Below are 27,499 nucleotides of genomic sequence, written 5' to 3' on the forward strand. Positions count from 1 at the left end.
TTCTCCTTTCGCTGCAGCAATGTTGCCACTTCCTGTCCAGATAGTCAAGGAGGGTCAGTGATAAACAGCAGAGGTATGCTCCAAGTAAGATGTTATGGCTTCCCCTTGGCCTTGTCCACACTATGAGAAATGCTTTGAGGGAGAGAGCGTGGACGCTTGCGTTGACTTTTTCATTCCCTGTTCTTTTCATCTGCGCAGCGTGCCTTGTTGGCACACTGGGAAGTGCTGTGATGATCAAACCTGCAATGTTGTATATATATCTTCTGACAAGCCCTCATGATTTAATAGTTTCTGAAAGTAAGATCCTGTCCAAATGTTCATATATAATGCGTTTTCACATTTCCAAATAAAGGAGTGTGTATTTGTGTTTAATATTGACTCAGTTTCTTTATCAGCAAAACGTGAAATGAATTGTTGGAGGGGCTGGTAAATTATTAATTACCAATATGCCCTTCTTGAAAGTGTGCATACTTCTAACAGTTATAAAAGAAACCAAATCATGTAATACCCATTGACTATAGGCTTCACCCATGAAACGAAAGCTGTTGGCTTTGTCAATGGTTTTTTAAGCTATGTTGTATAGCCAGCACGTTTTTTAATATAAAAATAATTTTAAAAAAGCACAATGATGCTGGCTGTGCTATTGCATGTTTTTAAAACATTTTTATTGAGGGGGCAGGGCGGGAGGCAAAGTGTAGCGGGAGGATGTATTTTGGGTGAGGCAACCAGGAAACAGTATGTGTGGTAAAAAGTGTTATTACGTCGTCAGCCCTGGATGCATCACAGTGCTTTTTTTTATTGCTGGGTCCAAAGCAACATGGAAGGTGGGTGGGGTCAATACGTACAATGGAGGGTGCGTCCATGTCAGAGCTGTTGTTTTCTTTTTTGTTATAGCGAGTAGGTGGGCAACATGAAAAATGGAGGGACAGAGTACAGATGTGCAGGAAGATGCAACATGGACAAAGGAAGGAAGGATGGTAGCTGGGAGCGGCACCAGACAAAAGAGGGTGGGTGGTAGCAAGAACCATGGACAATAGAAGGAACGGGAGGCGGTGGGACTATCAATAACCGACAACAGAAGTTTTAGTTGTTTTTGGGACTTTCTTTACAAGTTGTGTTCAATTAGTAGAATACCAAGGGCCCTAATGCAAGTAAGAAAAGACAGAGCCCTGGATGGTTATAAATAATCAACTGTATTACATATGCCTTGTGTATCTACCTCCACTGCACCAATGATTGCTGCACCTCTGCTTCCAATCCAAATAGGGGTGGCAGTGGCTAAAATGCTAATGTCTCCAGCAAAACCACTTTCTCACCGACCTTTGCTGTACAAATTGGCTCTGACACTGCTTTGAAGCCCTCATTTGTGCTGCCGGCTACACTTCAAAATGGGAAGTTCTGGTTTGAACATGTTAAGTGGATTTACTAGACCCTCAGTGTTTCTGGGGACATGACAACCAGATATGGGTTGACAAAGCACCACAAAAAAAACACAACTGATTGCCTCAAAATATGCCAATCCATGCCTCACTATCCTGGTTGTCTGATTAAGCCACAAGACCTTGGATGCTTACATTCAGGGTAGAACTGTCTCCCAAGCACAACAAAAGTGTGGAATCCAAATATAGCACCAGAGTTAGCTCTGCCTCGTGTTCTTACAGGGAATGCATTTACGACTTGAATTAGGGCAGCAGACCAAAGCCTGTCAGGAGTTAGCACAAGCTCATTTGGCAATACCCTCCAAAATCTCAACAATTATCAAGGAAGTGTAATTTGAGGGTTATTTTAATTTCCCAAGACAGCCTCTGTCCACCCTCAGGCTGAGTGGTGTATGAGAGCCAGAAAGGGGTAACAAATAACAAACAAAGGAGAACGCATGGTGCATGGAGTGAGCCTCCCCCCCCCCCCCTCCTTTAACCCCCACGGTCCCCTTCACCCCAAATCCTCTGGGAGAGACAAGAAGGCATGGTAGATGGGAGGGCCTTAGCATTTGGGCATTTAGTAGTGGCAGTGGAGTCCCTGGCTCACAGTGTGCAGACACACTTCCAGGGTATAACAAGCATTTGCAATGCAGTAGGTCTCGCATTTGCGAGAGTTTAAGCTATTGGTATTGTAAATGACAATGCCTTTTATTTATCCGTTTTGATAATTAACACATAAATAAAAGGCATTTACAATGTCAATAGCTCAAACTCTTGTAAATGCTAGACCTATTTCATTTCAAAGAAGCAGCCGCCATTGTCCTGGGCTGCTTGAAAAGTGAAAGTGCGCGTGGTGGGATGAAAGTTGCCGGATAGTATGTTGGGTCTGCAGTAGGAGAAAATAGTGCTTACAGTCTAAATAAGACACACTGTGTAACAACACAAGTAAAAGGGCCAGTCCTCATGGGAGGTTACAAATGAAAACAAGGAGGGACTAACAAGCCTATTCACGATTCAAAAGGCAGCATTTACATAGGACAATAACACAAGCCAATGAAAAATATGGGCGGAGAGTGGGCGGAGCTTCAAGTACATACTTGAATAGAGAATGCCTCACAGAGCAGCGCGTGCCCTGCCCATGCTCGACCTAATAACTGTGTTGAGGAGGAAATGTATAGATAATCAGTGTTATTACTGTAACTCAGTGACACTCGTTTTATGAGCCATAAACGAACAAAAGGCCAAAACACAAACGTACAACATGCAGGATTCACAAAACCTCCAATACAGATGCTTGAGCCGACTGAGCCATCCAGCTGAATTAAGTGTAGGTATGTCCTTCTGAAACCATTATTCTCATGAAAGGGGAATATGTCGCCATGATGTGTAATTCTACCACAAATCGACTACTACATAGAATGTAAATTTATTATGGTCTTTAAATCTTTAGAACTACTGACTTTGACCGAGTTGCATAATAATGTTTTCCTCTTCAAATAAGTCTGTCATTTTGTTCTCCAGTGGAACAGGGATACCAACCTGTTGTTGACATTGATCAAGCTGTATACAGACAAAAAAGAGTTTCCAGTGCACAAAAAAAACCAATTTATATTCGTTTGAAGTGGCTTAGAGAGGATGGAGTGTGGATTCGGAATAGTTCTATTGTGCCGGGTGTTGTTCTTTAAATCTGAAGTCTCCCACGCTACCCTCGAGAGCGGAGACTCGATTGCCCTTGACGCAGACATGAGATTTTCTTGTTAACAGTACTTGTGTTCAAGGTCACACCGTGCCGATCCTGTGATGAGGCACTTGCAAGGTTTGAAGGTTGGGGCAGGTGAAGTACGGGGCCGGGAGGAAGCAGGCTGCTATCCCGTTGGATGCGAACGGAAGTCTTGGTCCGTAGAATACCTCTTCTTTCTCTTCTCTGCTAACGTCGAGAACCTGCATAGATAGATAGAAAAACAGTCATGTCGCCATATTGTCTGCAACAAATTCCACCCTCTGCTTAATGCTTTTAGGCAAATCATTTATGTCATGTTTACCCCATGTCTGTCTAGATAGCACATATGTCTGCCAGAGCTTTTGTCGCTGTTATTTTTCAAATACATGCATGGTGTGCTTCAGAACACATTTCTCACTACATGATACTGGTTATTTGTTGCATTGTTCCGCCTCCAATGGAGTGCATAAGGTGGCCAACCAGAAATTATACACCTCAACAGTACAAAGAATCATCACACTTTTCATTGTATTAAGTCCTTTATTTTTTATATTGCAGTACATGAAACTAATACATATTTTTATGTAGTTATAAAGGGTTGCGTGCAAGCACAAACATTTGGCTTTTCTTATTGTAGATCGTGACAGCCCGAAACTAGTATGGCTCCTGCAAGAAAAACCTTGCACTGAACATGAAAAATGCAATCTCTGAACACTTTGTGCAGTCATTTTGGAGTCAGGCCATCTCTATATGTCATTAAAAGCCTATCCAAAGCCAAGTATCCTCACTTTCGCACATTTCAAGCATCTCCAGCCATTTTATTCTGCCATTTAATTCTTGTCAGATATCAACCATTTTCTGTCATAGTTAGAAAACTTTTCCATATAAGATTCACATAAGACCGCCATCAGTAGAACATAATCTTTATCAGGCCTGTTCAAGGAGGTCTTGCTGGGAAATTTGTTTCAAGACTACTTCTCATTCCAGCAAGCGCTATAGGACGTATCATTAAGGTGTGCATTTCTACAGGGCAGGCACTACTTTGCACCTTTTATAGGCAATTTCACATTCTACAGTGCGTATTACTTAAGTTTGAATTTCTGAGCGTTAATGCATGTGCTACAGACAGCAAAGGGCCCAAATGGGCAGAGGAATTCACTGCTCACTATTTCAAGCAGTGCTTTGTTCAGTACATGCATTAACTGAGAAATTTCAAATGCATGTGTTTTAGACTTCAATCACATACCAAGCATTGGCAAAGCCAGTCGGTCTCAGCAGCGAGACTTCGTGGCTTTGCCAATGCTTTTGTATGTTAGAAAGTCTCAATGTAAGTGTGTGCATCTACAACGGCCATGGTTGAATAGGTTTGTAAAAACATTACAAATGCATTCAAAGACGAATGCCACAGATGTGCATATATTATTTGTTTTTTCCCCACTGCTTTTTTCTGTGTTAGGCTACATTATGTGTACAGTAGATTTCTATCTGTCCAGGACGTCTGTTGTCTTTAGAAATTTTTGCACATTTTGCTTTATCACTCTGCGTTTCAAATAATAATTATTTTATTTCGTACATTTACGTAATCCCTTCTATCTTCTCCAGTAAATGTTCATTTCAATCTTTTTATATGGCTAAAGGATTACAATATAACACAAGAGAGAGTCTGTATTAATTTATTCAAGATTTTTGTTCAAGGAGCCTCAGGCATGCGAGAAGGTACAAATGTGTTCTTTGGGTGTCCCCCGCACCTCGGAAAATACAGTTGGGCAATTGATAGCCTTCACATTTTCATGATTGAATTGATTATGATTTGGGGGAAGTAGACGATTTCAAGTGTACCTCAGTGGTTTGCTTAAGGAGAGAAATCCAAACATTGTACATTTAACAGCAGGAGGATCTGAGGATTTGGAAGAGTTTGAGTGAGTTGAACAGTTCATTATTTTGGTCTTCCCCCTCCTCATTAGGACTCCAGACTAACGCAGCAGGTAGGTTTGAATTTGGGCTGGTCTGGAAAGGGAGAGATTCATGTTCCAATGGCCAACCACATGGCTTGAGGCCAGATTGGTTAAAAAAATGTTACATTCCTAGAACTGTTCCCAATTGGTTTTACATTACAGGTCTGGGGCAAATGCCTGTGTGACAGTTCTGACATATTTTGGTCACATATCATGACAGTGGTAGGCGTGACCAATCAGCAGGGGGCATTGTGTATTTTGGTCATGAGATTACTCAAGACTCTAGTTCTCATTTACTTGAAGCCGAGCATTTTGTTTAAAGCTAAACATGTCTCAGGTGTAAAGAATAATGCTGCTGATGCTTTCTCTCATTCCAAGACACAGAATTCCAGGTCTTCCACCCAAAGGCCGAGGAGGACATGACACCCTTCCTGGAGTTACTTTGGAATCTTGGTGTCCACGTCTACCATGGCTCATTTCAGCTGCTCTATCACCCCAAAAAAGAAGTCTTATGAAGAAGGAACCTGGTGCCATCACACCCAATTATTTTTAGCTGGGATGGTGTGGGAACATGCTCATTATTAAGAAATGGTTGGCTTGCATGTAGAAATTAAAAGAAACGGGGGGCATAGCTGCTTATACACATAGGCAGCAATGTCGATTTTCACCAAGCTGCAGGCGAGGCGTAGCCATTCAAACTACTTCCTAGAGAAGGGAGTGATAGAGGAATGGGCTTGCAATGATTGAACTCCTTGAGACTGTAGGAGGCCCATGTACTTTCAGAAATTGGCACTATTAACAAAACAATTGCCAGCTGTGCGCTTCTCCTACCTTACAGTGGTAAATTTGTAGTCTGCCTTCAGTCTGGCATTTTATGAGACAAGCAGGGAGTTAGTGGCTAAGGCAAAAAGGGATGTGCAGGGGGGGGCTATGAAGAAAGGACATTACCTTTGGTCAAGGCTCCTTGAGGGTTAGGCTCAGCAGTTCAAAGACAGATTAGTTGGCAAAAGGCCGACGAGTCATAATAAGGAAGTGCTTGCGTCCTGTCACAGCCATGATAAGATACTTAGAGCTGCATCGTGTCATACAAGAGCTTCTGCTGTTGATTCACAAGGATATCAGCCCAGTATCCTGCAGCCAGTTTGGTAGTGCATGTTCTTTCACACTAGAGACCGCTGATTTGGACCATAAACATTTTAACCCCGTTCCTTTCGGACAGTTGTTGCAATGAAAGAAGCAGGGGTGGAATTATAGGCACAGGAGGATTGGGACGTGGCAGTCAAATTGTTACAACCAATATATCCACCCAGAATTGAGATAGGTTTTGTAGGTGTTTTGTTACTAATCCCTTTTCTGTCTTTTGTTTTTTTCTAGTTTCTCGCAATATGGTTGGTTTGGGAACTTGGTCACTGTTTTGTGAGCAGGTGGGGCAACTGGGTGAATAGGTCACTGAAATGCATTCCTGGCCTGCAAATGCTATGTTTTTCATAAGAGGACTTTGCCTGAGTTAGCTGAAGGAGATAATTGTGAGGACAATGCATTGCACGGTGTACATGATCAAAGATGTGTAATCTTTCACTGAGGAGGCAATGTCGTAGTGGACTCTTCTAGGGAAGAAGTTGTAAATGCAGTTATAAAACAATGCAGAATATTGCAACAAATCTTTCCTTTTGATTTGGTTCCTTGGTCTGACATAATTCTCAGGAAGTGGTGTCATAGATGTTGAATTTGCATTTTGGTACTTTCGTTGAAAGCCAGAAGAGGGGGGGAATCATCCCACACAAGATATTATGAGGTGGTATGTTTCACAAAAAGCAGCTTATTTTGTCTAACTTGAGAACACTGATCATTATTAAGAGTTTGTTGTAATTTGATTATGATAGACTTCAAACCGCAGATTCCTCACCTTAGAATATTTCCCAGGAGTCAGACTGGATATGTGAAATGTCAAGCAGTACCTCTCTGTGCCGGTAGGTGGCGCTGATCGGCTCTGCATCATCCACCTCGGAAGTGACGTCATGGTGCTTACAGGCCCTAATCCAGTGCACTGAAATCAGTTATTTTCTTTCCGCGCCAACAGCACGGATGCAGAAAGCGCCCTTGGTCACTTTTTGCCCATTCTTTTTTGAGCTTTTCTCCCAGTGTGCTAGGAATAAGTCTCCCAACAAACCCACACTGTTTAGGCCATGTGTGGATTGTTGCAGTCTGTGACCCCCCCTTGCTTTGCCTGGGGTTGGGCCACCACCCCAAGAGGTGTGCTGACTGCAAGTTGATGTACCTGACCGTGATTCGTGAGTGGATGATGAAGCTCTTATTGTGTAGCAGAAAAAGGCTCTGTACCAATCCTGGTCCCAATCTCCAGGGAGATCTAGGGGCCGATCCTGCGAATGAGCATCTTCCCACTTCAAAGGCTCACATCGAACTTGAGTAAGTTGAAGATGCACAAGAGGAAGTGGAATGGTTCTTTGGTTTCTGCTAGAAAGCGCCGTACTTCTAGGTTCAGATCTCTCACTACACATGCAGCGACGGTGGCCGGGTCCACTCCACACTTTCCAGAGTTCCCTGGAGCAACACCTGCCAAACTCAAGGAGTTTTAGGATGCCATCACTCCATCTTTGAGAACGTGCCTCCGCTGGTGCTGCTTTGCACCTCATGTAGCAGAGAGAGGCTTCCTTCAGCGGGTTGCCCTCAACACTAATGAGGCCACTTGGATCCACCCCCATATCCAGGCTGACGCAGGTGAAGACTAGCGCCCCTGTTCCAATCGATTTGATGCTGTCTCCTGCTACTTCAACGCCAATTGAAGAGGAACGTATTGGACCCTCCGACTCCACGACAGTGCCCCATCCACTCCGGCGCCGCCCAAATCCTACCCAGCCGCACAAGACTTCCCATCTTTTTCTGAAGGAGGAGGTGATGAAGAGGGTTATTTCCTCCCAGAGGACGACTCTTCCCAGGAGGAAAATTTGTCTGAGGAACTGGGTGATGCCAGCACCTGGTAACCTCTCCAGACACTGGCTGATTACTCCTCTGGTCCCTGCCACGGTGTTAGGCACATCTTTTGCAATTATGATGCACAAGACAGTGGATGTCCTTGATCTACACTTCTTTTCAGTCGAAGTCAAGACCAAAGTCTTGACAGAGGTGCATCAACTGGGGGTAAGCTTTGCAAAGTCCCTTCTCTTTAATGGGGCACTCAACAATGTTATCCTTGAGTCCTTGGACAAACTCTGCACGGGTGCTCCTGTTCACAGATGGATTGTCCAGTGCCATCACCCTACCTCCCTAGTCCCAGGCTTCCTGTCCCAGCATCCCGCTCTCTATCACCTGGTGCTGCAGGCTTCGATGGCCAGGATAAAACCAAGCATGTTCCCTACCACCTCACCAGATAGGAAATCCAAGAGGCTTTGAGAAGGGGATCTTGGGTCTCTTGGGCTTATACTCCCATGTCTTGTTTGATTTGGGTGCACAGCTGCTGCCCATGCTTCCTGAGGAAGGTCGGTTCATACTGAGCCAGGCATTGGCTGATGGCAGGGTCACAGTGACTTCAACAGTAGCACTGATGCCAAGCATGGTTGCAGTCCGCTGAGTTTTCATGGGATGTCCAATCGTATTTGATAGACATGCCTTTTGTTGGCTCCTGGCTCGTTGGTGACAAGGCTGACAAAGCACTCAAGTACTTCATAGAGAGCATTGTACTGCCAAATCCCTGGGCCTCTCCCTGGGCTTCCGCCAACAGCAACAGTCTTATTGCCTCTTCCGTGGCCATGATCGGGGCCTCCCATGGGCAACTACTATGCTCATTTTATTCTGCAGGCCAGCAAGCTTCCTAGGTTGCTTTTGTGGCTGGGGATACGGATCCCATAGAGGATGTGGGACTCACACCCAGCATACTGTCCTGTCTAGTCCTACCGTAATGTCAAAAACTCTTTAGTGGGTACTCCATGTAGCACACCCATCACATTGGCTGCAGTTTCCAGTACCATTTGTCCCAATGGCAAATATTAACTTCTGACAAGTGGGTGCTACAGATGGTTCAAAATAGTTATGCCCTACTTTTCCTGCAGACTCCACCACTGATGCCACCATCCCCAGAACTGCTGACATTGGAGCATCTCTTTTTTCTCTGTCAGGAAGTGCAGGCTGTGTTGGCCAAAGGAGCCATCAGGAGGGAGTCCACATAAGAAACAGAACATGGTTGATATTCCAACTACTTTCTGGTGCTGAAAACTGACATAGGCCTTTGTCCTATACTGGACCTTCGCCCTTCCAATGGCTTTATGGAAAGAGAAATTCAAGATGCTCACATTGACTTAGGTTATGTCTGCCCTGGACCCCAGGAACTGGATGGTAGCATTGTATCTTGAGGATTCATATTTTCAGATTCCTGTTCTGCAGGTCCGCAGGCGTTATGTGAGGCTCATGGTAGACTAAAAGCATTTCCATTTTGCTTTGCTCCTTTTTGGCTTCATCAGTGCCCCTATGGTGTTCACGAAAGTGATTGTGGTGGTTGCAGCACACTTGCAGAGCTTAAGGGTCCAATTCTTCCCCTGCCTCGATGGCTAGCTGTTGAAGGCAGATCATATCAGTCAGTCGTTGTACACCTCTTTCAGGGATTCACTACCAACGTGCTAAAGTCACACCTGACTCCCTCTCAGATGGTTCTTTTCATCAGAAACATTCTGAAAACGATACAGTTCACCTACCCACCAGAACGGAGTTCAAGGACATTTAGGCTAAGATCTCAACTTTTCTAACTCAGTCCTGGATTTCAGTGAGCGTGACTCTGAGGCTGCTGGGTCTAAAGGCCCCCTACATCCTGTTGTGAAGCATGGTCTGTGGCATATGTGGGCTCTGCACTGGAATCCGAAGTCCTAGAGGTCACTACACCAGGGAAATCTCTTCAACCTGGTCTAGATTACAGGGCAGACTATGAAAAATCTGCAGTAGTGATTGACGAACCGTAACTAGATCAGCTGCAGACACCTCTCCCTTTCCCACCCGGAAACGACAGTGGTGACCGACGCATCACTTCTGTGTTGGGACGGCCACCTGGGAGAGTTGGTGATCAAAGGACTCAGGTGTCCGTTCGAATCACGGCTCCACATCAACCCTTTGGACCGGAGGGCTATCCGCTTGACATTGAAAGCTTTCTTCACGTCCATCAAAGTAATGTTGGTTGACGTGTTGATGGACAACACCACTGCCATGTGGTATTACAACAAACAGGGAAGAGTGGGGTCGTTGACTATGGACAGCTTCCTGGTCGTGCTGCACCTAGTGGAATCTCTGAACACCAGGGCAGACAAACTCAGCCGTTGATGACTTGCGGATCACAAATGGTGTTTACTTCCAGAGGTGGCACAAGGCCTCTTCCAAGAATGGTGAAAACCTTGGTTCAATCTATTTGCCACCGATGAGAACAAGCAATGTTGGTAGTTCTGAGCTCTGCAGTTTCCAAGGCAGATCTTGCTCAGAGATGCTTTCTGGTTAGACTGAAACCTGGGACTCCTGTAGGACTTTTCACCAATATGCTTATTACCTGAGGTTTCAAAAAGTTCAGGACTTATTGGATCTAAGTCATCTCAGTGACTCTGGGCTAGGCGAGGAGAGTTTGGTATCCCGTATACTTAGCATGAGCATCTTTCCACCAATCAGGTTGCCTCTTCTGGAGAATCTCCTGTCCCAGCACCAGGGCATGGTCTTGTGGCTGAATCTGCGTACACTCCACCTTCCCGTGTGAAGATTAAGCAGCAGCAGTGGAATGCCTTTGATCTTCCTACCAAGAATTTTGATATCATCTTGACAGCCAGGCATCCCTGTATACGCCTGCCATTGGGACACATTTGTGGCTTAGTGCTCCTCCCATCATGTTGACCCACTTTCTGCCCCTTGTTGGGGGTGTTTTTTTTAGTGCTGTCATTAGCTGGGCAAGCCTTTACCTTGTGCACCATTAAAAGTTATGTTTCTGCCATCTCTGCTTTTTTGAGGTTGCTGAATCAGCCTTGCTGTTTAAGTCACCTTTTGTGACCTGTTCTCGTAAGGCTTTGCAACGTTTGCTCCATCCTATTTCTAATAGGACCTTAATTTGGTCAAATGTCACTCATCAGCTCTCCAATAAAACCCCAACATAGCTGTCAACTGAGACATCTGACTCTTAAGATGGTTGTCTTAGTACGAATACACTGACCAAGAGGGTCTACAAGCTGCAAGATATTTAGTCCATCCTCCATACACTAGCTTCTATCCAGACAAACTGATTCTTCGGGCTCATGCCTCCTTCTCCATTCCACGTTGGCCAAAACATCATGTTGTTGATATTTTTTCTTCACCTCATCCTTGTAAGGAAGAGGAGAGGCTTCACCGTTTGTATCGGAAAAGAGCTTTGTCCATTTATATTGATTGTACCAAAGACCATAAGGTGGACAGTCACCTTTACCGCCCCATCTCCCTCCTCCCATTCCCTGCCAAAGTCATTGAGAAAGCCGTCAATAGCCAGCTCGCCGCCTTCCTTGAATCCAACAACTCCCTCGACTCCTCACAGTCCGGCTTCCGAGCCAAACACAGCACCGAAACCGCCCTTATTGCAGCGGCAGACGACATCCGAACACTACTGGACAACGGAGAAACAGTTGCCCTCATCCTACTCGACCTCTCCGCCGCCTTCGACACAGTTTGTCATAGCACCCTTATACAACGCCTCAACAACGGCGGGATACAAGGAAAAGCCTTGGATTGGATCATCTCGTTTCTTGCCGGTAGAACGCAGAGAGTCCGACTCCCCCCATTCAAATCAGAGGCCACCGAAGTCATCTGCGGAGTACCACAAGGATCATCACTCAGTCCCACCCTCTTCAACGTTTACATGAGTTCCCTCGCATCCATCGCGTGTCAACACAACCTTAACATCATCTCTTACGTGGACGACACCCAGCTGATCCTTTCCCTCACCGAAGACCCTAACACCGCCAAAACCAATCTTCATGAAGGCATGAAAGAAGTAGCCGAATGGATGAAACACAGCCGCCTAAAACTTAACTCAGACAAAATGGAAGTCCTCATCCTAGGATCTTCCCCCTCTGCCTGGGACGACTCATGGTGGCCATCGGCCCTGGGCACGGCACCCATACCCACAGACCACGCACGTAACCTAGGATTCATCCTAGACTCCTCCCTCTCGATGACCAGACAAGTCAACGCCGTCTCATCCTCTTGCTTCAACGTACTTCGTATGCTCAAAAAAATCTTTAGTTGGATCCCCACCGAAACAAGAAAGACTGTCACCCATGCACTGGTCACTAGCCGCCTGGACTATGGAAACACCCTCTACGCCGGAACCACAGCCAAACTACAGAAAAAACTCCAACGCATCCAAAACGCATCAGCCAGACTCATATTGGACATTCCGCGCCAAGCTCACATTACCGCTCACCTGAAAGACCTCCACTGGCTTCCCGTCAACAAGAGAATAACGTTCCGTCTCCTCACCCACGCACACAAGGCCCTCTACAAACTAGGACCCGAATGCCTCAACACACGACTGTCCTTCTACACCACCAACTAAGATCCTCCAATCAAGCCCTCGCCGCAGTTCCGCGCATCCATAGATCCACCATGGGAGGAAGATCCTTCTCCTACCTAGCGGCCAAAACCTGGAATTCTCTCCCCACTCACCTCCGCCTTACTCAGAACCACATTTCCTTTAGGAAGGAACTTAAAACCTGGCTATTCGATAAATAATGCACCCCCTCCCCCAAGCGCCTTGAGACCCTCTGGGTGAGTAGTGCGCTATACAAATTCCTGAACTTGAACCTATGGTTTGTACTTTGCATTAATATCCACTAGACACTAGCTAAAAAGCAGCCTCCTGACAGCTTGCAGGCCCATTCCACCAAGGCAGCTACTATGGAGAAGTGTGGCTCACTGGTTAGAGCAGGCAGACCCTGAAGCAGAGGTCAGACCCGGGACCAGGGTTCGATTCCCGACGCGGCAGGGTGTGAGCTCAAATGTCCACGGACTCGATAATTCTCGCTTCGGTGCCTGACCTAATCATGGGTTCACACTCTGCAACTCTGGGCATTAAGCTTGCTTAATCTCCACAACGGCCCCCCGCGGCGGGATGCCTGGCTTTCACCTTGGGGATGCCCTGTAGGGGCTATCTCACAGGGAAAAACCAGGACGGGTTCCCAAGGCAAGCGCGGAGATACCCCTTCGGGGGTTGATTCTGGCGCTATATAAGAAATATAATAATAATAATAATAATGGCATTAGTGGTCTGGGTTCCTGTCCTGGATGTCTGCCACATGGGCACACGTTCACGAAGCACTAGTGCTTGGGCACACAGGTCAGTCTGTTATACGGTTTATACCTCATCAGTAAAACTGTGTGTTTGTCAGACCACATAAATGTCAGGATTGTGCCAGACTGATTCTGTGCACTCCCTCAGGATATGTTGGCCTGTATCCCTACTGGCCCACAGAACACCATCTGAACCCCTAACCTTACAGGGTAACAAATGTGTGTGCAACCTCAGAACATTACAGCCCAGACCCCTCAAGGAAATAGTGGTAACAGATCTAGAACCCCTTTGGTAGGACTCTCATGCATATCCAAAGAAATACTCAGCAAGGCGTTTCAATATTTATTTAAGCATTGTGATTCTTGCATAAAAATATATGTGCCGTGATAATCAATAAAATGAAACCGATTAGCATAGTTAGCATTAGTGAAGAAGACTAACATTTCCACCATTGTTCTAAGGCCGTGAGTATATGCGGGCATATAGGAGCTGTGCGTGCTGTACTCCTACCTAGCACTCCCTAACTTCTTCTTGCCGGGTAGTCCGTCTCGGTGTAGAGCTTGGTTTAGAGGGACTTCCCTTGAGTTGGTACGCAGGAATCAGCTGAGATGGAATTTCAGCATGTAGTAACCTCGCAATGTCATCTGAGTGCTGCTCTCCCTAATCAAGGAAGTGGTTCTGTATATATAATATCAGCACCCATGTGGCCATGTCGCAACCCCTGTCAGGCCGCAACTGTTTGTTCTAGTCGCCTACAAGTCAATAACATAAATAACATTTGGGTAGTGAACTTTATCCCTTGTGCTGAATGTTAAAGGTGCCGTGATAGTGTGCCTATGAAGTGAAAATGTAAGCAATGCAGATTCAGAGAATGTTATCCTGCATGGTCACGCACACAAATGTATGTCAATAGTCACGGTGTTTATAAAAGAAGGTAACTTTAGAAATGTGATCATGTAAATGGTGACGTTTCTAACCGGGCCCATCCTGACAACGTGACAAGTCAAGATGGGCATTTTTCCCGTTTGGTCCTCCAGGATTTTCCAGTTTTAGGCAGCTTGCAGTCCCACCGTCGGGGGAGGGTGGGCTGCCAATTGCTTGGGAATCTATTCTAAGGTGAGGAATCTGCGGTTACAAGTCTCACTCAGAAGAACAAGCTACCTTCAGTAAAAAAAAATTGATAGCTACTATTTAACCGCTGATTCCTCACTTTGTTCACCCATTGCGGAGTTAGTGAAGAAGGGCACATGACTGGTGGCGTTAGCTTTGCTTGAGCTGAATTAGTAACAATACTGGGGAAGTTTAAATCTATCAGCTTAATGCATTAAGGCCTTGCATGAGAAGTTTTACTCTCCCAGCGTGGGCCTTAGAGGGTTTAGTAATTTTTTACGGAGGAGGGCACATACTTCTGACCCCTGTGTCCCCATCCCAGAAGACCCGAGGGGAAAAAAAGGGGAGGGCTAGGTCTAGGTTAGTGTCGAGGAATGACTGCCCAAGACTGACTACAGAATATGGGTGTTTGAGGGCGTTATGAGCACTTGAGCACAGAGATGGCAATTTCCATCTTAGAAAGACATTTTTCAAGGGTCATGTAAGGGGAGGTATGAGCTGTCAACATCTTGATTTGGCCATAAAATTCATTCCTAAAAGGTAAGATGTGTTTCAGGGCTGGAGCACTACTGTCCAGCAACCACATTCTCCCTCCTTGCGCCCTCGCTCCCGCCCCCTTTTTCACTATCCTATCACTGCAGAGCTTACGAACGCGCTCTGAATCACGTCATCGAACGCTCTCCACTACCCTATCCCTACTTAACTCTGTCCCCCCTACACGGTTGCCCTAGCAACGTCCGAACAGCAGTCTACTCGTGCTGGTGTTTCCTCGAGGAAGGTCCGTCCCATGGCTTCCCCTTGTTCTGATCTCTGTTATTCTGCTTGCCAATTATACGGTGCCCCGCTCTTATCCCTCTCCCTTGTCTCCAGATTGACACGCCTCGCCCCGCCGACCACGCTTGGATAGGATTACTTCTCCCACGGACCACGCGGCATTGGGAGCCTCCCCGATAGTGCATTATTCTGGCACTACGTTCAGTGGGGTGAGTTGGCAATTTTTGCTCGTCACTACTTGCTTTGATAGCCTGCCATCACACTCGTCCTTTAATTAGGACTCACCCTTGTTCCACAGATCCTTAATCCCCGGAGCCTCCACCGACTCCTTAAATTTCCGGATGCCCAAATTGCAAAGTGCATTATTCTGACACTACGTTCAGTGGGGTGAGTAGGCAATTCTTGCTAGTCACTACTTGCTTTGATAGCTTGCCACCACACTCTTCCTTTAATTAGGACTCACTCTTGTTCCACAGATCATCCATAATCCCCGGAGCCTCCACCGACTCCTTAAACTTCCAGATGCCCAAATTTTTTCCCTCAGCACATTGGATTTATACCACCAGTTCGGCTTAATGTCGGCGGCCGACCAGCTGCGACCCTCGGTGAGTTCCATGCCGCCGACCGCGCCACTTGTTTATCCCTACCTGACCACACCAACCCTCAAAACCCACAACCCCCCCCCCCCCATCCTGGACTTCCTTCTCTGAACCCTCCTTTTCTCCCCCTACAGCACTGCCACCAACCTTTGTAGTCCTGAAGATGATCCTAACTCTTATGGATCGAAACACCGTCGACTCATCAGCCAGATCATAGGCGCCCCTCACATAGTGGTTCTCCCAAGAATACTAAAGGAAAATAGCTCTTCTGAATCATATGGAAACCACTTTGTTTTTATTCACTGTATATAATAATGCACCAACACCTTGCGCCGCCCACGCGGATCACTCTGTCACTTGTGTCGCCGTAGTGCTATTCTCCTTTTCACTTGTGCACCTTGTACAACTTTGGGTTGTTATCCTTGAACTGCAAACTGCAGTGCTGATATTAACTGTAATTGTACTTGCTAACTCCATTGAAAAATGTTTAGTAAAATGATGCCTTGAGTTCCTTTAAGATTCATAGAGCCTCCTTGGATAATGTTTTCATATCCTTATTAATTGCCTTTAATTCTCACCAGTTGGGATATTGTTTTATTTACATACTGCAAACCTCAAGACATCTAGGGCCCGATGTAGGTAAACGGGATTTTCCGATTTCAAAATACCGAGGCGGGCCGAATCGGTATTCTGAAATCGGAAAACGAGATGTAGGAAATAAATACCGACTGAAGACCGATTCGGTCGGCATCGGTAATGAGATTCGGTACGTTCCGATTCAGCTCGGTCCGAATCGGAAAGTACCGAATCGGCCAACAACGAATCGGAAAATACCGAATCGGCTACCACCGAATCGGATATTTCCGATTCGGCGAATACCGATTCGGTAAATGCCGAATCGGTAAAAACCGATTCGGCAATCATAGACCCATGGCGAAAAAGCCCATAGGAATGCATTGCATGACCCGATTCGGCTTTTACCGATTCGGATAATACCGAATCGGATTTTACCGAATCGGATTTTACCGAATCGGATTTTACCGATTCGGATTTTACCGAATCGGTAAAACCAGACTCGGCAATAGGCGATTCAGCCAATGAGGTGGCTCCCCCTCCCCCACCCAAACAGGGAGTGGCAACCCTGGCAGGTGCAGCCAATTAAGAAGTTTCTAGAAGTTTCTGGAAAGCCTGCCTGAGCCCAACACACAGTTAGCAGCAGTGGGAGAAGGAGGTTGCAGACTGAGCAGGAGCAAGAGATTATGGCAGATCAGGCAGGAAGCCAGAAGTCCTCCCAAAAGAGGAAGCCCAAATTCACCACCACAGAACTACAGGTGCTGGTTGAGGAGGTGGTGAGGGTGCACCGCCAGCTCTTTGGCAAGCTGTCCCTCAACGTGCCAGACAGCACCAAGAGGCGATTGTGGGCAGAGATCGCCCAGAAGGTAAATGCTGCTGGAGTCACCCCCAGGTCCATTGAGGAACTTAAGAAAAGGTTCTATGACCTCCGCAGCCTCACCAAGAGGAAGCTGGCCGACCTCCAAAGGCAGGCAGGACTCACCGGAGGAGGCAAGAACCCGGCGCCACCCCTCACCGAGCTGGAGGAAATTGTCTCCAGCACCATCGAGAGGGAGAGCATTGTAGGGATCGGGACCCTGGACAGCACAGCGATGGCCACAGCTACAGGTAAGAAGCATGCGCATCATGACACACCCTACCAGACACCTCCCCATTATACACAATGCATAGGCAAACACCAGCACTGTACTGTCACCAACATACAAGAGACAAGCATCATGGTACATGTAGTCAGCAGGAGTTAGCCAAATATGTCAGTGCAGAATCACAAGACAGGAAACAGTGTGACACGGTGTAAGGAGATGCAAGGACATGTGGAATGCCATAATTGTACTGACTGTAATACATCGGCACTCAGTTTACAAATGCTTCTTTGTACCTAGGGGCACCATCAGGCGGCACCACTGTGGCAGCAGAGGGAGCTACGACTTCACATACTGCAGTGGCAGGGCCGAGCACCAGCCAGCCTGGCCAGGAGGAGGAGGAAGAGGATGAGGAAGGAGACACCCCAGGGCTTGGAATGGAGGGAGTCCTGGTGATTGATTTCCAGGCAGTGCACTCCCCAGTACTGCCCAGCTCACCCCACTTGGAATTTTCCCCATCCAACTCCCCAACACGGCAGACCATTCCGCCGACAACATCTCCTGCCACAACCGTGGCCTTGCCACCCGTCCTACCTGTCCTGGGAGCAGGGGCTCCGGGACCGGCCAGCACCACACCACCACCAGTGGCACCCCAGCCCACTCAGCAGGCCGGAGGCAGCAGTGCCAGACGCCGTGCCACCACCACCACCACCACCACCACCACTGCTGCACCAGCACGGGAGGGCAGTGTGTTCCTGGGCCTGGAGGGCCAGATGGTGAAAATCCAGCGCCAACAGGCCAGATCCACCATGGCCTGCCAACGCCAGCTCCTGCAGCACAACCTGCAGATGGGGGAGTTGGTGAAGGGGTTCCAGGCTGTTGTGGACAGCAACAAGGAGGTGGCAGCAGGGTTGGGCAGGCTGACCACTGCCATCACCCACTCCTCTGCCAGGCAGGAGGAGCATGAGGTTGCGCGCAGGAGGGATGCCCGGGTGCTCAACCGGGCCATGGCCCGCCTTGCAGCGGCGACTGCACAGCTGTGCCAGCGTAGCGCAAATCAGGAGTCGGTGCAGAGTCAGCATACTGCAGAGCTGACCAGGGGGATGGCCAAGATCACCACGGCCATGGAGGCCATGTTAATATCGAACGCCGCCTCCAATCCTGCCCTGGACCTGGGTGATGCTGGTGACAGCAGCAGCCGCAGCAGCCCGGCCAGCGCTGCATCAGAGCCAAGGAGGAGCACCAGGCGCTCCGCTGATGCTGCTGGCCATTCGGAGGGGGCCGAGGGACACCCCAGTGGGTCTGGAAAGCGGGCCAAAAAATAGGCTGGCAAGGGGGGGTGATTATACCAGAAGCCTGGACTTTATTTGTTTTGACAGACTCCATTTTTTTATGCACTTCAGTGATGTAACTGTGGTGCATCACTATTAAAAAGTTTATTTTCCAACCAACATTTAGCTGTCTTTGCATCTGTACTCAGTCAGAAATAGTTCTCAGTGATCTCCTCACGTCTGTATCTGCCATCACATGGCGTACACGCCCCAGCTGGCTGTGTCAGTGGCACAGCTTCGTCGTCGTCATAGTCCTCGTAGTCAGACAACTCCACCTCAGTGCCCTTCTTGACCGCAAGGTTGTGTAACATTGCACATACAGCTATGATCTTGCAGCAGGTGATGGGGGTATACTGCCTTGCACCTCCACTCTTGTGCAGGCATCTGAATCTACTTTTCCAGATGCCAAAGGTCCGTTCAACAACATTCCTGGTGCGTATGTGGGCACGGTTATACCTCCTTTGGCTGGGTGTGGAGGGGTTGAGGTAGGGGGTGAGTATGAATGAGCGGAGGGCATATGCACTGTCGCCTGGAAGAGAAAGGGGTCACATTAGACACATGCATACATGTATTACACCTACCTACTATGTGTTATGGGGGTCTGATGATGTGGCTCACCTAGGAGGTATCCTTCTCCAAAATCGCCAGCCATCAGCCGTGCATATATGCCGCTCTGTTGGAATATATAGGAGTCATGGGTACTCCCTGGAAATTTTGCTACCAGGTCTGTGATGGTGCACTTGGCATTGCAGATCACCTGCACGTTGATGGTGTGTGTCGATTTCCGATTGCGGTATATGTATTCGGTGTCCGCTGGTGGGCAAATCGGAATATGCGTGCCATCTATGCAACCGATGACTTGGGGAAAGTGTGCCATCTGGTAGAAGTCCGCTTTGGTTTGTAGCAGTTCTGCGTGGGTTGCAGGGAATGAGATGTATTGGTCCATCCTGTCTATCATGGCGTCAAGGAATATGTGGAAGAACCTTGACAGGCTGCTCTGGCTCACCCCTCCTGCTGCTGCTGCTCCACTTTGATAGCTGCCAGACGCTACCAGGTGTAGGCTGCATAGCACCTGGACGTGCGCAGGGATGGCGTGTGCCCTTGGGGTGTGGTGGTCCAAGTATGGCTTAAGGTCCCTGATGAGCTCAAGTATGGTGTCAGAGTCCAGCCTGTATCTCTGTAGGATCTCAGCCTCAGTGAGCATGAACAGGGTTATCCTCTGTCTGTAGACCTGTTCATTTCTTAGCCATTCCCTCAGTCCTTCCTGCTGTAGCCGTAGCCGCCTCGCAATGACATAGAAAGCTGCCATCCTGCAAGTTGCAATGCATTTTGGGACTGTTTATATGGGTTGGAGTTGGTTACCACCTGATTGCAATCCATGGTAAATACCGAGTGAATTCTACCGATTTTGAGCCGATTTCGGTGTTTCTGTGCCTCCCTACATCTCCCCAACTGTCGGAATCGGGGAATTTCCCGATCGGAGATTTATACGAATCGGCATGTTTTCCGAATCGGATCATGTCCGAATCGGTATTTTTTCCGATTCGGTAGTGGGACCGAATCGGTGATTTTCCGAATCGGTGTCGCTAACGAATCGGTAGTGGGACCGATTCGGTGATTTTCCGATTCGGTGTCGCTAACGAATCGGTAGTGGGACCGATTCGGTGATTTTCCGATTCGGTGTCGCTAACGAATCGGTAGTGGGACCGAATCGGTGATTTTCCGATTCGGTGTCACTAACGATTCGGTACATGGACCGATTCGGTCTTTGTAACCGAATCGGTGTTTTTCCGATTCGTTACATATCCGATTTTCGGTATGTACGTATCGGATTCTTTCACATTCGGTACACATTCCGAATCGGTTTTCTATCCGATTCGTTCTGTTTTTGGTCCCCTACATCTCGATGGCTGTTTACCGATCGGTAAGGGCCAAAAATCGGTATTTTCGGCCGATACCGATCGGTAAAGCCCTACCTACATCGGGCCCCTACTGCTTAGAAATATGAGTGATTTAATTATTTTAATATTTTTTTATTTTTTCATCAATTGTGGATTCCTTTTTCAATCTGTAATTGCTTTTGTAAATAAATGTGACCCATGCTTTCCAATGACAAGATTTGGGTCTTTGTATTCTTAGGGGAGGAGAAGTGGGTCCAAGTCTCACCTGCCCCTAAACATCAATTTGAAATGGTGCCCTTTTCATTGTCAGCTGGTGCAGCAGTGCATACCTCAACCGATGGATGCAGTTGAATGCAAGGGTATTTAACAATGATTAGAAGAAACAGACCAGTAAAGGGCTGAAAGTAGATGAGACCCCTCCATGAGTATTGAACATGATTCTGTGGCTTCCCTATCGGAGTAGCAAGATGATGACGTATGTTAACTAAAAGCTCTTTTAAACCTTCGCAATACAGTTTGCAAAGTTTTCCTATTCTCCATCTGAGGATGATGCACTGAGCAGCTCATATATACAAGTGAACAATTGTTAAGCAGGAAATATATATCCACATCACAATATTCTTGTTTTTTTAAAATATGTATTTGTACCTTAAAATATTTTTTTCCAATTCAACACAGTAATTTCACGAATCCTTCGAACCCCAATTTATCCTATGTTGGGGTATCTTTCATAGATTCACATGCTTAGAATCATCCCCGCCGACAAGGTGGGAGTCTCGCTGGAACAATAAAATACATACATAATAGTCATAAAAACATTATACAATAGGCTACTATGGACAGAAAAGTCACAACATTAGCCTAGCTTAGTCCTTTTGTAAAATGAAAGTAAATCTGGAACACATCCAATCAGGCTCCAGCACCCTCTTAAACACTCCACAGAGAGGCAAACCCGTAGATTTTCTACAGCAGGTCGTGTGACAGGTTGTCTCCATGAGCTCTGCTCAGTTTTTCTTCACCTTTGGTTGAACTTTGTGAGTAGCTATGTCTGATACTTCAAAAAAAAGCGTGTTTTTACCTTGTTCTTCATGTGGGAAGAAGAGACTACATTTTGAAGATTCCCACAAAGAATGTATTTACTGTCTTTATCTGGCTCACAAAGTTAAATACTGCAGAATGTGTAGAACATTTCCTGCCAAGACTTTGAAGGACAGAGAAGGGAGATTGCTGGTTTGGCTTGAGAAGTTGAAAACTACATCTGACGTCATTTCAGAAGATGAAGGCAGTGTTAGTCCTCAGGTGTCCACCCCTCTAAACAAGAAGAGGGATAGATCTGATGATCCCCCTGAGCGACAGAGTAAGACCTTGAAGAAGCCTCACTCTGAGACTGGTCTCTCTTCCTCTAGAAAAGAGAAGCTTTCATTCTCTTCAGAGGAGAAATCTGGTGCAAAAGGAAAATTTTCACTGAAAACTGCCTCAAAACAGCAAAAAACTCACCCGATCAGAATTTCTCTCACGTCGAAAAAAGCACTGTCGCCGATAAAATCATCTCAGATGGCGAGTGCTTCCTCTTCGTCGACGAAAAACATCCCGCCGCCGACGATCGCTCTGTCGATGGCGGCACCTTCGACGATGATACCATTGCATGCTTCGTCGGTGTCGACGATACCAGTGAAGACTACTAGTCATTTCTCGTCGACGCCCACCTCGCCGGGGGGGGGGGTGCTGCTACTGCTCGAATAGCCAGGTCTTGAGGAGTCTTCTCAAGGCGAGTAGGTCTTGAGTCTGCCGTATGTGGGTGGGGAGGGTGTTCAGGTCTTGGCGGCAAGGTAGGAGAAGGATCGTTGAATCCGGGGGATAGCGGCGAGGGCGAGGCTGGTGGAGCGGATCTGGCGGGTGGGGTTGTGGAAGCTGAGTCTGCTGTTCAGGTAGGCGGGTCCGGCGTTGTGGAGTGCTTTGTGTGCGTGGGTGAGGAGCTTCAAGGTGATCCTCTTGTCGACGGGGAGCCAGTGTAGGTCTCTCAGGTGGAGGGTGATGTGGCTGCAGCGGGGGCATTGACGATCAGTCGGGCGGAGGCGTTTTGGATGCGTTGTAGTCATTGTAGTTGTTTGGCTGGGATTCCTGCATAGAGTGTGTTGCCGTAGTCCAGTCTGCTGATGACTAGGACCTGTGTCACCGTTCTTCTTGTTTCGGTCGGGATCCACCTGTAGATCCTGCGGAGCTTGCGGAGGGTGTTGTAGCAGGAGGAGGGGACGGCATAGACCTGCTTGGACATGGAGAGGGAGGAGTCTAGGATAAATCCTAGATTGCGTGCATGGTCGGTGGGTGTTGGTGCTGTTCCCAGTGTGATCGGCCACCAGGAGTCGTCCCAGGCTGAGGGGGTGGGTCCGAGGATGAGGACCTCCGTTTTGTCGAAGTTCAGCCTCAGACGGCTGCTCCTCATCCAGTCGGCAATGGCCTTCATTCCCTCATGGAGGTTGGTTTTGGCGGTGTGTGGGTCCTTGGTGAGGGAGAGGATGAGCTGGGTGTCGTTGGTGTAGGAGATGATGTTGAGGTCGTGATGGCGGGCCACTTGTGCGAGGAGGGCAATGTAGATATTAAACAGCTTCGGACTGAGGGATGAGCCCTGGGGGACACCGCAGATGTTGGTGGCTTCGGATCGGAAGGGTAGGAGGTGGACGCTCTGGGTTCAGCCGGTGAGGAAGGACGTGGTCCAGTCAAGAGCCTTCTCTTGGATTCTGGCTTCTAGGAGGCGTGTCTTTAGAGTGCGATGGCAGACCGTGTCAAAGGCGGCTGACAGGTCAAGGAGGATGAGGGCTGATGTTTCGCCGTTGTCTAGTTGGCGCCTAATGTCGTCTGTGGCGGCGATGAGGGCTGTCTCGGTGCTGTGGTTTTGTCTGAATCTGTACTGGGACGAGTCCAAGATGTTGTTGTCTTCCAGGTGGCGGGCTAGTTGCATGTTGACTATTTTATCGATGACCTTTGCCGTCGACGATGATTCAACTCCCGTGGACGAGTCCCCCGTCAAAACAGCAGTGGCTTAGACGACGACGGCATCGTCGACAATGGTTTTTCTGTTGATGATGACAATGTCAACGGTAACATCTGTTATGGCTATTTCAGCTGGAACTGAATCACCGTCTATGTACATCTTGTCGACGCAGAAGCGTAAGAGGCCTACATCTTTACAGATTATACCAGTTTTGACATCAAAACTATTGTCGGCGTTCCCATCTTCAAGCAACTATTTCCAGGACGTTTCTCATATTTCACCCTTGCCTCCTAGTCACTATCTTGAAGAGTCAGAGGATGATGGGCTTTTTAGTCTAGCACGCAATCCTGCTCAACTCCGGATTAAATATCAGGATGATGAAGAGTACTATGAGCCTTGTGAGTCATTATGAGGTCCTCAAGCGACCCCATTGCAGCAGGAACCTATGGTGCAAATGCTTGTTGGAAGACCTGACGGCTATGTTAAGGGATTATCATACACGTTTTCCACCAGCAACGCCTGTTCCAACACAGCCTACTACGCCTCCTGTTTTGCAGATCGCAGGTCCGTCTCTCCCTATTGATGAACCTCAGGATGTTTTACTTGTGCAGCATTCAATCCAGGATGATGATGACGGTACTGTTGCAGAGGATGGATGTTGGAAAACGAGGCAGCATCTGCGAGGCCTGCACAAATAACTAGACTACCTTTGTCCTTCACTGGGAACCAAACACCCAATCGTAGCGCCTGACTCTCAGAGGGTAGCGTTGCAGAGCAGTCTGAGGGTTACTCAAGGGAGGTGGTGTGGGCGAATAATTGCCATTTGCAGGTGCGCAAAAATAAAACTCAGTAATTGATTGTCCAGTCTGTACTTTGCTGTATAAAAGTAAGAGTACATTTATTAAACACACACACACTACTCAATACTATACACCAATATACAAACATATATAAGCCGGTGAAATTACTTTGTGACATTGCATAACATCTCCACCCCTCCCTCATCAGGGATGGGGTCTAGTACCACTACTCCCATGTATGCACATCATCTTGCCCCCAATGCAGTTAGTTGAACATAACCTGGAGCAAGGGGCCCTGCACACTGGCACTATCCCAGTGGCGACACACTCCATTATCCCAACCAGCATTTAAGATAGGTAACCCTGCCTTGGTGACACATACCCCTGACTGAGCATGTCCTACTGACCATGAAGTATACACCTCTACATCTTAAGGGCTAGCAGTCTGGGTTCTTCGCAAAAGCGCAGCAGCAAGAATACTTGTTGAAGCATCACTGTAGATTGGCAGTACTCATCACATTTGTGGATCATTAGAATGCATTGCAATTACAGCCCCTAAAGGCATCACAGATGAAATCACAGGATTACGCAGGTACAGCCAGACACCCTAGCAGGAATGTCTGGCAACATAACCCCACTTTGCTTATGACATCACCTTACACAGGCACTTCACATTACACATGTGACCTTCAGTCCCTCTAAAAGAAATAACATTAGTAAATGCACTACAGGTGCAATTACACCTCTTCACCTCCAGGGGATGCCCTTCTCCAGACATCCCCAACTCAGCCTTTCACTTTTTGGTGCACTTCTCAACCCTCCTCCAGCTGTGGAACAATAGTTCCAGCCTAAGAGGAGTTAAAATGCTGGCTGAGACCTTGAGGGGTTATTCTTTTCAAGTCCCCATGAGACTTAGGGAGGGACTTTTCTTCGTTCCTCCTGAAGCTCCCCCTGCACCCTGGCACACATATGGTGGCGACCCTGTCCTCCTGGGGCCACCACAAGCCGAGAAAACACTGGTTTATCCTTGCAGGCTGTTCCTAGCCTGCCAGGCATTATGGAGCGATTCTCCGCGTTGTCATGAATAGTAGAGCAGCGGCACCCGCTGCTCCGGGGAGAGCAGCGCTGCTGATCATTCTGGCGCTTCGCTTCACATCCAGTGCTCAATGGTGAGCCCAGTCCCACCCGGACCCCCAGGTGATTCATCGCAGCTCGGGAAGCCCACCCCCGGCTGCTCCTTCTGGTGAGTGTTTTTAGTGACGCTCCTGGCGACTCGGGGAGCCTATCCCCTGGCTGACCTCTTCTTGTGGGGCCCTTTCCCACCGGGGCCTTGCATTACCATCCTGATGGAGAGCCACCTGGGGAGCCCCCCTAGATGGCTCCCGCCGGCTCCCCGCATGGCCAGCACCCTCGCGTGCTGCCACGGGAGCCGGCTCACCATTTCTGGTCTGCCCGCTCCGGCGGGCAGACGTGCAGACCATTGCCGGCTGCACTTGGGTCCCGGGGGTGGGATCCCGGGCCCCCGAACATCTTCAGGGGGGTACGCGACGGCACTCTCCCTCATCCAGCGTCGGCGGGGGCCAGGGTGAGCTCCTGGCGCCTCGCTTAGGGCATTTTTTCATGGGGAGCGCGATGGAGTTCCCTGACTTTGCTTTGGGGCCCGGGGATGGTCCCCAGTCCATTTTCGAGGGGAGTGCGACGGCGCTCCTCTTCCTCTAGAGTCTACAGGGGCCAGGGTGGGCTCTTGGCACCCCGCTCGGCTATTTTTGCGGGGAGCGTGACAGCGCTCCCCATCCTGTCTTCTTTGGGAGGGGTGCGACGGCACTCCCTCTCCCCCAACACCACCGGGGGCCAGGGTGGGCTCCTGGCCCCCTTTCTGGGCAATTTCACTGGGAGCGCGACGGCGCTCCCCGATTTTGCTTCCTCCTGGGGCAGCCCCCGGGATCCGACCCACCACGGGAGCATAGTTGCCACTGGTGGCAGAGACCCACGTGCTTAGTCGTCGGTCCCATGCAGGGTCAAATGCCGCCTACCTTCTGGGGGGCGTTTCTCGGCCCCCAGGGGTCCGATCTACGCGATCTTGGCCTCTTCTTGCTACTGGTGGGGCGCCCCAGCCACTGGGAGCACTCTCCTTCACCCTCCTTGTCTCCAAGAGGGTGCACTCTATAGGGAGCGGTCTTCACTGGCTACCTGCGACTGCCTTTTGCCTGCTCTCCTCCTGGGCCTCTCTTCTCCTTGCGCAGAGGCCCCTGCTTCGATGCACTGGTCCTGGACTTTTCCGGTGCTGTTCAGGATCCTGGGGGCAGTCAGGGGGTTCCTCCTTCCAACTGCCCATTGCGCCAGGCTCAAGCACCTTCTTCAGCAGACCACACACCAGAGAGAGCTTCTCTTCCTGTGCAAGCACTTTTTAAAAGTTGAGTAGGGGGCTGGAAGGAAGTCTCTGTTTGTCCTATCAAACAGCGACACATCACTTAACTGCCCCTGCTCCCTCTTTCCTGCCCAGCCCCTGGGTTTGTTAAAAATGGTCTCTTGCCACATGGTCTCTGAAGCCCCTTCCCTCCACGCTGCCTTCCCTCGTGCAGCCTGGTACCCAGTGATAGCTGCTATGGATTAGCCTATAGCCCCACCCATCTTCTCTTCGTGGAGAGGTGGCCTTAGCTTGTGGAAGAAAGGTTATCAATCCATCCTGCTGAGGTCATCCTTCAGCCAGGCCCTGGCTATGACTGACTCAGAGAAATGTGACATTTCTGGATGACTCAAAAGCAGTACAAATATGACTTTGGACTCTGCAGAATACATCTTCTCACATCTGTTTCAGTGGACTTTAGTGTTTAGTGCATTTCTGGGCCTTAGGAAAGTAAAACTAGCACATGTGCTCCCTATACCCATAAGAAAATGATGGAATGCACACTGACTTTCCCTAGCATGTTTCTTCCCACTGT

At 48.3% G+C, this 27,499-nt stretch overlaps 1 protein-coding gene across 2 annotated transcripts in view; it reads right to left on the minus strand.

The window, feature by feature from the left end:
* Positions 1 to 896: 896 nt before the first annotated feature.
* Positions 897 to 27,499, minus strand: part of KLHL32 (kelch like family member 32) — a 911,371-nt gene continuing 884,768 nt past the window's right edge. For both annotated transcript variants that reach the window (XM_086926629.1, XM_086926630.1), the window contains exon 11: positions 897 to 3,362. In XM_086926629.1, coding sequence (XP_086782755.1) covers positions 3,201 to 3,362 — 162 coding nt within the window. In that variant the 3' untranslated portion in view covers positions 897 to 3,200. The remainder of the gene's footprint in view (positions 3,363 to 27,499) is intronic.

The sequence above is a fragment of the Lissotriton vulgaris genome, chromosome 6, assembly GCF_964263255.1.
Source record: "Lissotriton vulgaris chromosome 6, aLisVul1.2, whole genome shotgun sequence".
Classification (NCBI taxonomy): domain Eukaryota; kingdom Metazoa; phylum Chordata; class Amphibia; order Caudata; family Salamandridae; genus Lissotriton; species Lissotriton vulgaris.